Here is a 13248-nt window from a genome sequence, read left to right as displayed (position 1 = left end):
GGCCTTGGCTCGTTTTTGCACAACGTATAGTTTTGGTTCGTTATTACATTAAATTAGAAGTTGTCTCGCTTTTAAACTGAGTCAGAGCTTGGCCCGTTTTTGCCTCCCTTCGTCGAAAATCCGAAGTTTTGACTTCTATTGATTTTTATCCCAAGTCAAGAATTAGCTGTTTTCAACACCGATTCACACCGTAGTTCATTTTTATTTTTCCTAGCTCATTTTTGTAGTGAGTCAGGGCTTAGATTTTTTTTACACTGAGTCATTCCACAGCTGAGACTTAAGTTGTTTTTGTACTGAGTCAGTACTTGGCTCCTGTTTAAAACAAGTAGAGTTAGTCTTTGTGACAAATCAGGCCTAGGCTCATTTCTAGCCGTCCTTTGCGCCGATTCAGCTCTCTTTTACAATGACTCAGGTATAATCTTAGTTTTCTGAGTCGAGTCAAGCTGAGCTTTTTACTGTGCCGAAACTTCCTTGTTTTGCCCTACGTGGAGGCTGGCTCATTTTTACACCGAGTCACTCTGCAACTAGGACTTGGCTCGTTTTCACACCGAGTCAGGACTTGACTCATGCTTACGCCGAGACAAACCTTAGCTGGTACTGTTACAAACTTTTCTATTCGAGGGTTCACAGACCTAATTTGTATTCTGATCTTATAGTTTTACATTTTTGCATGATTACAGTCTGAACAATGTACAAACCCAGCCTGCCTACTAAAATGTATATGTGACGAATTGGACATTTGTATGATTTGGAAGGTCTTCTTCCTAGGACAATATGGGTTAATTTCCCTGGAAGAACATTTTTATACCGTTCAAATATTTTGAGTGAAATACTTATCTCAAAACTTCGACCCAAACCAATTAAGGACAGCAGGGTTACTCGGGGGAAAAACCACCTGGAGAGAACAGCTCAACATCCTGGACCTTAAGCACATTTACAAAAGAGCAATTCTAAACAAAGCGGCCCGAAAAAAAATAAGCGAGAGACTCACCACAAATTACAAATCAACCGCACTGCGTTAACAAAGTAACTATCTAGGTAATAATACTATCCGTTTGGTTTATTTTCTGATTGCCCAAAATCATTTCTTCTTCCCCTTATAATTTAAATTTACATAGCTCAGTCGTTTTAAAATCAATTTCCAAATCTACTCTCTCTCACCGACTCTCAAAAATTCCAAAGTTTTATCTTTCCCCTTTACTCTCAAAGCCTTCCAAAAACACAAATAACACAAAACCTAATGGTTTTGTGTTTTTGTGCTTCCGAAAACCATTGTCCCCTACATTACCAAAAAAAAAAAAAAAAAAAAAAAAAAAAAAAAAAAAAAAAAAAAAAAAAAAAAAAAAAAAAAAAAAAAACACCGTCTAGTTTTCCTCTTTTTATTATTTGGCACAGGCACTGACCATGTTTTATATTTGTTTGCTTGCCCCTTTTAAAATTTCTTTTATATTTATGCTCATTTTTTATCAAGTTTTTCTGGTTTTACTTTCTTTAAGATGCTATGAACAAACTAAGTTGAAACGACATCTATTGAATGGATTTTCATTCTTCAATTCTAATTTGGGTATTCTTTTGCCAGTCTTTTACTTTTTATTGCTTTTTGTGTTTATTGTTTGGTAGATGAGTCAGGTTTATCATAGAAATGAATTTAAAAACCTTTTTCCACATAACAAATTTTTCAATGAAAAGTAAAGAGCTCCCATTCCTAGATAGTGGTAACCTTTCCGGTTTGTACAGAAAGTGTGAATCTTAGGCCAGATTGATGAATATTACTTTGCATTTTGGAAAGCTTAGTAGAACTCTTGCCTCGGGCTAAAAAGGATGGTTTTTGCTTGTCCTTAAGCCAGAGCCTATAGTGTGTGAAGTGAAGTGGAGTTTTATAGCCTATGTCAGAGAGAACTATTTGAAGTTATGCAGTCAAACCTTCGTTCCATCAAACCATGTTTCTGCTTTCGAGTGAAAAGCTCCAATCTAGCAGGCAAGCAGGCAGGCACCGGTTTCAAATTGAAGATGGACTAAAATCTAAAGGTGTTAAATATAAGCAGTAGTTACCCGGCCCCACAGCCGATATATCTTCTTTGAGTAATAAATAGAAAAATTTACAGAAACAAAAACCTGGCATTTTCCCACGGGAAATGCCACGTTTTGTAAAAACAAAAAAGTCTTTTAAGTTAATTTCTCTTCGTTTTTTATTAACATAGTTTTCTTCGTGGAATAAATAATATTTTATATCTCTTCAGTTTTTTTTTCTATAAGAAGCCACAGTATGGGTTGCTATTTATACTTCGGATAAACTTTTTCAACAATTTTTAATCCAGACACAAACAGTATTTTTTAAATTCAATTTTATATATTCTGAATTTGACCTAAAAAATAAAGCATTATATCATTCGCAGAAGATTATATCTAACTATCTATGCTCTTAGAAAACCTGGATACACTTACACTCTTTTTATTTATTTAAATTGTAAGAGCAAAAGCAGTAACAGTAGTATTCCCAAAAGTTTCAACTTAATACCTCCAGTCGTTCTCGATATATCGCTGAGGTGTCTCATAAGCAACCATAAACACAATGCCTTTTGATTTATTTTAAAGCAACATTTAGTTTTACAACATAATGGGTCAATTACATAATTGCGGGGGGTTGACATGCCTAATATCCCAAAAGAAATAGTTGGCAGATTGTTCTACTATGGTAAACAAAATGGCTGTCTCAAAGTTTTGACTGGTTGCGTTTGGAAAATGATGGGGCTTGAGACAAGGACTGCTTGCCCTACAATCTCTTGTTACTCTTAAAAAGGGCACCACAACCTTTAATTCTGAATTGAATTAACTCCTTTAAAAGTTTCAATGATATTTCTAGCTATTATAGAGTGGTGCTGCCTATAATATTGCTTATATGCCCTTTTGAAAACCAGCATGCATACAGTTTTTTCCTTTAATTAAAACTTTTAAACGTTCCCTTTATCTTAATACATTTATAGTCATTAGTTACCTTAACTGTAGTGGTAGTATTGAAAGTATACATACAGTGCCTTCTGGCTAGTTCAAAATCCCTCACAACCAACACTTGAAGGTCTAAATTAATAATATAAGTTGACAATGTGGGGAGGCTGACATCCCTAAAGACACAATTACTGGACCTTTCAATAATTCTGAACAAAATGGTTCTCTTAAAATTTTGATTGGATGTGTCTTGGGGATTGACGAGATTGTGGGATGAGGTCCTCCTTTCACTTTTGACTCTTAAAAAGGGCACTAGATCTTCAATCTTCCGATCGAATGAGCCCAATCTAATCCGAAGATTATACAATCATACGTTCCATAAGAGCCTTATATGCCCGGGGCATAACTTACAACGCTTGCACCTGGGCTCAGGAGGGCTGTGTCCACCTTGAAGCCATTGTGATATGCTCTTTGGACTATTGTAAACAACATGGCTATCTAACAATTTTCATTGGATGCGTTTGGGGAAAACAAGTTGTCAGGGAGGTGGGGAGCTAGTTGCCCTCCATCGATTTCAACTCCTAAAAGAGAACTAGAACTACACATTTCCAATCAAATGAGCTTCCTCTAAAATTCAAATAACAATAACTTCCATAAAAAGCTTATATGCCCCCGGGTTACAGCCCACAACCCTGACCATCAGACTCTAAGGAGCTGTGTCAACAAAAAAGGCCTTGCTATGTGATCTTTGAACTGCTTTTGAACAAGTGCCATTCTAATCATTCCGTCCTACGACAGTAAACGACAAAATACGTCTAAATGTTCCAACTTTTTAAACTTTAATAGATAAAAAATATTAAAATTTTAAGGAATATATATTAGATTTTATATATATATATATATATATATATATATATATATATATATATATATATACTGAACTGACACCCACAGCCATTTTTCAGCAAAGTGCAAATTAGGTTCTGGTCTTGAGAAGGTATGGGGGTTGTCAAAGACATAATTTTCAGATCTTTCAACTATGCTGAACAAAATGGCTATCTAAAAATTTTTATAAGATGTGTCCTAGGAATTGATGGCGTGGAAAGAAGGGGGCGTGTTACCCTCCAATCACTTTTGACTAATAAAAAGGGAACTAGCCCTTCTAATTTCCAACCAATTGAGCCTTTTTTGAAGTTCCGATACCAACAAATGGCCATCTCTAAAGTTCTATCAGATAAATTTCAGGAAAATACGAAGTGTGTGTGTGTGGGGGGGGGTATCCACCCTTCAAACACTCTCAACCTTAAAAAGGGCTGAGGGCTGTAGGGGTGGGGTGGGTTTAGCATTTTCAAAGACATATTTTCTAGACCTTCCGATTACGTTGAACAAAATAGCTATCTCAAAATTTGGATTGTATGTGTTTGGGAAAATAGTGGACGTGGAAGAGGGGCTGGTTATCCTCCAGTCCCTTTCGACTATTAAGAAGGGCACTAGCCCTTTTAATTTTCAATCGAAAAGATTTCTTTTCGAAGTTTCTACGACAACAAATGGCCCTTTCAATTTCAATCACATGCATTTCGGGTAAATACGAGGTGTGTGTGGTTTGGGGATATCCGCACTTCACAGTGAATCTTAAAAAGAGTACTTGAACTTCTGATTACCAATCCAAGGAGCCTCCTCTGAAGTTTACACGATCAACCTTTCTATACATACCTTATATACCCTCAGGGCATGCCTATAACCCTTACCCTAAGGACTGTGCTGGACCTTTCAATTAAGAGGAACAAAATGACTATCTCAAAATATCTATCAGATACATTTCGGGAACCTTGTCCTGAGGGCCCTGGAGGGGGGGGGTCATCCTCAAAGACGTAGCTTCTGGACCTTTCAACTAGGTTGAACATAATTGCTATCTCAAAATTTTTATTGGATGTGTTTGTGGAAATTGTGGGCGTGTTAGGAGGGTCAGTTGCCCTCCAATCGCTTTCGACTATTAAAAAGGAAACTAGTCCTTTCAATTTCTAATCGAATGAGCCTTTTTCGAAGTTTCTACGACAAAAATAGCCTTCTCAACATTTTTATCGGATACATTTTGGAAAAATTCCAGGTGAGGGGTAGGGGGTATCCAAACACCCATCACTCTGAATCTCAAAAGTGTAATAAAACTTCTGATTAACAGTCGAATGAGCCATTTTCGAGGTTTCTAATGACAGCTCATTCGATACGAAGTCCCCTGGTCGAATAGAAAAAAGAAAAACACCAAAAAATTCCCTCCAAAAAAATTAAATAAATGAATGATACATTGTGTCCACATCATTCGTTACTTAGACTATTGCGCTGCCTACATAGACAGAGTAAATCATAAAAATTTTTGAATACAAACATAGTTGCGAAACTACTTAAGCGGCTCTGTGGGGGGGGGGCACCTATCAGAAATTGAGATTATTCCGACACGCTTGGCAGACTTTCAAGCTGAGCTATTAAAGCTTTAGGAAGTTCAGCAAGAATAAAAGGTTTGACTCAAACATGTGTATGAAGGAAGTGAATTCAGATTTATATGTTAGAATTAAGATTTTTGGTAAGTTTTTGCAACACATAATAACTCTCAGAATTCAAGAACAAGATGATCCCACTACAGTCAAGTAGTCCGATCTGAGAAAACCTATTTACTGGTAACACTTGTCTGTAAATGTGAAAAAACATCGCTGGTCAGACTCCGGTAAAATTTAAGATTTTGATTACATATTTAATGAAGGACCAGCAAAACTAACAAGTTCCTTTATCTGAGACAGGAATTTAGACAGCTTCTGGGTTTTACAGTTAAAATATTATCTTTAAGCTTATGGTTATTATCGTTATTAATATTATCGTTATTACAAATACTACAATTTACATACATTACATACGTCATTACAAATATTACAATTTACATACGTTACATACGTTATTACAAATATTATCGCTATTAATATTATCATTATTACAAATACTACAATTTACATACATTACATACGTCATTACAAATATTACAATTTACATACGTTACATACGTTATTACAAATATTATCGTTATTAATATTATCGTTATTACAAATACTACAATTTACATACATTACATACGTCATTACAAATATACAATTTACATACGTTATTACAAATATTATCGTTATTAATATTATCTTTATGCACGTTTCGATCTCGTATATGATATCCACTTTGATGGTTGCATTTTTTACTTCAGGCCCGACCTGAAGTTTCCACATATCCCGAGTTACAAAGCTTTTTCAACGTTTGTGATTTGGCCCACACAAAAAAGAAAGATATCAAAAATATAGAAACAATTTCTAGCTATGGATAGGAGCTTGAACGAAGACCCAAAAGTGGGTGGTTAGGATCGAATATTTATCTTAATATACACAAGAATATACATATTTTTTTTAACCAATCATTAAACTCAAGCAGACGACAAGTTTCAATTTATAACGTTAAATTTTACCTTTGGCTTATTTGAGGGAATATCAATAATGGTTGGCATATATTCAGATCTAGGGGTTTGAGTCAGTATGGAAACACAGTCAAATCGTTCATCTTCATCCGATGATGTCGCATAGGGATCCCAATCATCTTCTTCCTCAGTGTTGGTGTCCTCGGCTCTACATTATAATAAAAACATCATAAATACTTAAGTAAAAATAAAAACCTTGAAACTATCTTAGAAAGTACCTTAGAAAGTCTCCTACAATCTTTTTTATAATCTACAATGCTGTTTCCATCGTCCAAAGCATCTTACTCTACAGAGTACTAACAATAATAGGAACATATCATATACTTTTTATGTCCAATTGACAGCCTGTAAACGAGGCTTAAATTTATCTATTCGGAAGTGAGTCTGAATTCGCTTAAGCCTTATCTCCTATTTTTCATATCAAAATAAAGGGAAGAGTCAAATCAGATTAGAACGAAAAGTTCTAATCGTACGTTTAGCATAGCTTACGTTTTCTATAAGATCTAGATCTTTGGTAGGGGAAGGGGAGCCAGAGAAGTAATCCAGAAAAGTGCATTAAAGGAAGTTTTCTTAGGGAGGGGGGACGTAACGACAAAAAAGCCCTATGTTAGGCTGCCATTCTTTAGGGTTCCGTGTTGGAAGGTCCTTAAGACTTATCTTGCGGGAAGTCACGACTATTATATTACAGAGCCGTGAGTTAGAGATACAGAATATTATAATGCTCAATAGTATTGAGTATGGTGTTTTTCGGGTAACAGTGTCACACAACTTGATCGGCTCTAACCGATCAAGTCATTAGCATATTCAAAAGCAATAGATACCAACACTAATATATTAGGAACAAATCAACAAGCATATGTAAAAAAAAAAAAAAAAAGATGGTGGATTAGCTAAAACTAAAACAAACATTTCGCCTTCTTCACCGGTTGTTTGGTGAACTCGGTTTGACTGGCTACTGATATATTTTACAATATAATCTGGTTTGTAACACAAAAAACAACAAAATTGACCTGTAACTGTTACCCTCAGGAGAGCCACCAATACCAAGCAAAACTTATTGTTGACACATTTTAATGAGCGACCCTATGAGCATCCTCAATAACATTGCACAAGCTAGCTTGAACTTCGACAAGAAAGTAAACTCTTCTAAATCCATGGCAATGCCTATTTGTTTCTTTAAGTATCCACCCCACTTCATTAATCCTATCCCTTCTGAAATTTCCCTACCCTTCTTTTAATTAATGAGACTCCTAAATTCTTGTGGGGTCTGCATGTTAAAAATATTATTCATAAAGATAGTGTATCCATCTCCTCCTCTTGCTTCTAAATAAACTTGACATTCCCCCCTTCCATTTCTTGGAGGATTTATACTTCCTTGTTTCCGCCCTCATTTTGAATATGCTTGTACGGTTCTGCATTTTCAAGGAAGATTCAGACAAAATTGAATCTATCCAAAAGAGCCCCGTAAATAATTTTAGAAGAAGGTTAAAGTCCCGAATTCTCTTCCTTAAAAAAAAACTGGGTTAGAAATATTTGAGTAAAGGACAGAGGATGCTGTGACTGCATAAAAAAATATAGCGACAAATCCTTACAGGGAATCCATTTTTGCGAAAAGGCACTACCCACCCAGATTCCACCCTCCTCAGGCAGTTATCCAGCCTGTTTCTACCTTGTCTCCCTTTCGCTACTCTCCCTCAAGATATAAAAAAAACTTTTCCCTCCACATTACAGATTCAAACAACTCAAAATTCGGCGAATTTTCCTCTTCTTTTTAATTGGTAAAGGCGCTGCCCATGTTTTGTAATTGTCCGCGTTTTTATTCCTTCCTTTTTTAATATCCTTTTTATTTTTTTAATATTTAAACTTATTTTTTCCGTTTTATTAAGTTCAACTCGCTTTCTATCTCTTTAATATATTATTATCAATCTTAGTTTAAATAATGGCTAATGAATGGATTTTCATTCTGATAATTTAAATCTTGCCATTCTTTTGGTTTTCGTTGTTTTTTTTTTGTTTTTTTTGTTAGTCCTGTCTTTATTTATTGACCCCGAAATTTTAAATTCAGACTTTGTGACAGAAATTTTTCAAAATAAACATCCTATTTTATCTCACAACTAAAAAATATCAACCAATTTTGTCTCACCAACAGTAGATACATCTTAACTTATTAACTGCTGAATAACTACTGATCAAATTTCGCCTACATAGCACATCCCACATAAACCGCCACTGCTTTTTTATAACATGAAATTCAATTATGTAATATAAAATATTATATGATATTTAACAGATGCGCAAAATAAGAAGTTCTTTTCTTAAAGTTCTCTTTCTTAGTACAACAAAATTTATTTTTTTAAAAATTTATTATATATACTTAAATTAAGCGTCAATTAAGCTTAATTTTAAGCGTCATATTGTTTTCGTAAATAAACCGAGACATTTAGTCAGTTTTTTAGTCTTAACTATGTAAGGCAAACATTTTTCGAGCCAATCGTATGCACAATATCTACTGATTTTTCCTATCAAAAAGACATCTATTTGTTTTGAAACTTGCAGGAAACTTCACACAAGCTTCATTCCATGTATAATATTAATATACATAAATAAAAAAATGTATATTTGGTATCTTAATGAAAATCAAGACTTTCCAGTTCTCAAGTTCTCTAAGCTGGTTATCTACATTTATTAGTTGGCTAGAAGCAGATAAAGCAGAAAAAAGTAGACTGAATCCTGAAAGTAATTAGAAATCCACCCCTTTCTTCGTAAGGTTGGCTAGGTTTATATTAAAATAAATAAATTCAGTTCATGGTAAGAGAGAGTATATTAATTTATGTTTTTTATTGATTGAATTATCGGTTTAAGAGTCAAAGAATTGCAACCCTTTATCAGGTGCTCTGTTGCCTTCCCTTGACGGTTGTAGTAAGTGAGGTTTATTTATATAATGAAAAAAGAAATCACCAATGCAACAGCACAAACACAGAAATAAACACACAAGATAAAAAAAAATTAACCTTATAAACAAAAAAGAAAGACAGAAGAAGAAAAGGAAGACTGTTTTCCTACTCTAGTAATTAATATAGATCAGTACTTGAATGAGGCCTTAACCCTACTCATCTATCCTATTACATAGGTCAATTAGCATAACCATACACAATCAACCGTAAAGAATAATCCAAGGACAGGCAGTCGTGTCGTAAGTAATTATAAGTCGTCATAGAACTAAGAAGAAGAAGAAGTTTATTATTATTGTTCAATACAATACAATACAAATACAACTCAAAATGGAATTACAATACAATTATTCCCCCTCGAAAGGCTCCATGGTCAGGGATACAAGGAAGGTAAAAGTGACTAACAGTGAATAGTCAATAAATACAATATTCAGTCAGTAAGAATTATCATTCACAGAGATAAAGGAAAAACTGTACTTGTTAGTTAAACAAAACATGCGCAAGAAGTTCGAGTTAGATTGATCCTAATGAAATATAGTCTTCATATAATCTTTAGTTTATATAATAATATAATTTCGGCTATATATTTGCACATTAGAGGGGGGATAAAGTATTTGGATAGCACCCCTAGCCTAATCAACCACGCCTGCCCTTAATGGGCAAATATACAAATATATAGCCCAAGTTATACAAGTCTAATGCATTCTGTCACCCGTCATTTGTCTTTGTCGCTATGAAACCGGTTTTCTGAGACCTAACCTAAGCGTAATTCTTGAGCGAGTTTCGTTTAATTGTCAAGTCCCGGAAAAACTTACTCTATAATAAGTATGTTATGAGATGATTTAAGTACGTTATGTACTTAAGGAGGCGTTACGTACTTAATAAGGCGACAAGCAGTTTTTAAATACAATAGTCAGGCAGTTGTCAGTCATTAATATGATTCACCAAAGAAAAACCTATTCTATAATAACTATGTCATCCTTATAAGGAGTTTCCATATTACCGCTTATGAGGCGTTTTAAGCACGTTATATACTTAAGCATGCGATACGTACTTAATGTAATTAAGGAGGCGTTAGGTAGTTTTTAAATACAATAGTCAGTCATTAATATGATTCACCAATGGAACAACTTACTCTATAATAAGTATGTCTTCCTTTTGAGGAGATACCATATTATCGCTAATGAGGCGTTCTTCTTCAATTTTCTGTTCAAATTCCTTGGCGAGATCAATTAGCCGATCGTCTGATAAGTTCAGATATCCATCAATTTCTTCAGTATCAAGCGCTCCAACTTCTGTATCGTCATACTGCTCATAAATCTAGAACACACCATGAAGTCTACTAAATATTCGCTAGAGCACTGCAGTATTATTATGGCAAAAGTATGCACAGGTAAAAGGTATGGGGGAGCTTACCGGAAGAGTGTCACACACTGTTTAAATATTAATAAACATTAATATTTTGAAAATTTTGACATTCAAGATTAAAAACCACCCCCCCCCCCTTTTTTTCTAGCCCCTCATGTTGCTTAAGTCATCTTACCCCTCTCACAAAACAGGCTTCTGTGCGTGGCCACGAAATAAATATTAATATTTTGAAAATTTTGACATTCAAGATTAAAAACCACCCCCTCCCTTTTTCTACCCCCCCCCCCCCCGTTGTTTAAGTCATCTTATCACTCTCCCAAAACAGATTTCTGCGCATGGCCACAAAATTACAAATGAAATAGTTTTTTATTATAAATGAAGTAATAATTCGTATTCGTATCCGTTTAATGAAATAGCTATCATAGCACTTAAAAATGAACGCTAAATTATGCTACTTTGACAATCACAAAATGGTCACTTGTTAGTTACACTTACGAAATATGGCAGAACTTTCAATTCACTAGTTAAATGAACTTGGGAATATGGTACAAAGGAGTTTGTGAATCTGTTCGTACGGCACGTGACTGGTTCTAATTTGTTGTAATGCCTAGTATGTCTGCTGATTGATGCGGATGGTTAAAGTGTGGATCATAAATGAAGTGTCCCTTTCGAACATATTGATAAAAAGCATAGCAAATCAATTATTAACGGAACAAAATATGCTACTTAAGTATGTGTCTGATGTATTACGTAACCGTTCAAAATGAAAAAAACGTATAAAAACGGTAATAATAAACAGGAACTTCCATTATATTCAAACTCCTAACTCTATTCACCCATTCAATCACAATCCAAAACTAGAGAATTTCTCGTTCCCGTATTAGACTCGTTAGAGATTGCGCAACATGCATCGATTTTCCAAGCCAGATGCATCAAAAACGCACATATGTTTGCATCAGCCAAAACGCTAAACATGATAATTCGTCTTTTTTTTAAGTTATAGGTTAATATTATCGCCCCCAAGCAGTAAAGAAATTTGGCAATATATGAAAAAAACAGTATATTCAGGACAGAAATGTAAAGCACTAGCAGTATAGGTTACAAAATAACATTGATGATTAAGTGTTTTGTTTGTGTAATCTAGATGGCACTGATAAATGTTTTCCCCTTTAATCAACTTGAGTTTTAATGCCATAATTTATTCAAATAATGAAAAGGCAACAAATTTGAAAACCAGATAATGTTTGACCAGGGCAGAAAGAAACCAAAATTATACCTTTTCAAATCTATCATCTAGCAAAGTCAGCATGTCATTTCTCCTTAGAACACTACTTGTCATGGAATAGCTTGTAAACCGACTTTTAGTTTCTTCATCTTTGAACGGATCTTGCTCATCATCAAAAGAAAAACGACCACTTCCAGCATCCTCACTGTCACAAATGGTTCCTTCATCACTGTTTTCATCTTTCCATTCATCATCATTGATACTATAATTAAATATAAAAAAAATGATCAAGTGATCAATAGTTAATGAAAAACCATTTTTTTGTATACAATTCAATTTTCTACGAGTGGAGTTCTTTTGACAAAATTTGTATTAAGAAGATGCCTCCCAACCCTCCCTTTGCCATGCAGGCATGCGCAGAGCATATGAACATTATATTTTATTTTATACTTAAAACACTCCTGTAATAAAAAGAGTGTTGCCACTCCGCAGCATCCATATTGCACAGTTTGTCCAACAGTATTCTTCAAAAACTAAATGAAGACTGGGGGGTAGATCCCCTCTCCCCCCGAAACGGAATGAAAGGAATTTGGAAAATATGTGCCAAAGACTGTATTTTTTAATTTTCAGGCTGTCTTTGGCCAAAATCATGGAAGACGCTAATACGCTCAGATCAGATCCTTTTTTATGCTTAAAATAGACCACTATAAGCTTCAAAGTCGCTTCAAAATATGGCCTCTTTTTCTATCCTGAGGTCACTCGTTCAATACAGTCACTCCTAAGGAAAAAAAACAAAAAACAAATAAATCACACATTTTGTTGACAAGGACATGCAACCACTGCTGTAGGTTTTCTAGTGTGCTAAATTTGATGGCGTGAATTTTACCCACATCGTGCCCCCTTTTTGGGGTATTTCTTCCGTTTTTCGAAAATTACGAGTTTTCGCGTATGCTAGTAGCTTTTTATCGGTAGCTTACAGCTTAATGCATTTGACGGATTTGGAGTCACCATAAAAGAAGACTCTTTTGACAAATCGTGAAAAGCAAAAGCAAGGACAAATTTTTAAATCAATCAATCATTTATTTATACTTAAAAAAAATCAAAATAAAACAATTACAAACATAGAAAGGTTACTTAACCCAAGAAGCTTGGCTTGAAGTGCCAAAGAAAATAATGAAGAATTGGTTGTGCTAGCATTTTTTTATGGATAACTTTAAGCTTATTGCATTTTACATATTTGTAATCATAATAAA

The 13248-nt window shown here is 34.5% G+C and overlaps 1 protein-coding gene across 1 annotated transcript in view; it reads right to left on the bottom strand.

Moving 5' to 3' along the window:
* Positions 1-13248, bottom strand: part of LOC136037507 (protein LTV1 homolog) — a 60722-nt gene that overhangs the window by 28897 nt on the left and 18577 nt on the right. Inside the window, exons 5-7 of the mRNA XM_065720229.1 lie at positions 12047-12257; positions 10538-10722; positions 6431-6599 (exon numbers count right to left, since the gene is read on the bottom strand). Of these exons, the coding sequence (XP_065576301.1) occupies positions 6431-6599; positions 10538-10722; positions 12047-12257 (565 nt within the window). The remainder of the gene's footprint in view (positions 1-6430; positions 6600-10537; positions 10723-12046; positions 12258-13248) is intronic.

Source organism: Artemia franciscana, chromosome 17 (genome assembly GCF_032884065.1).
Source record: "Artemia franciscana chromosome 17, ASM3288406v1, whole genome shotgun sequence".
NCBI classification, from domain to species: Eukaryota; Metazoa; Arthropoda; class Branchiopoda; order Anostraca; family Artemiidae; genus Artemia; species Artemia franciscana.
This window is presented reverse-complemented; position numbering and strand designations above follow the sequence as displayed.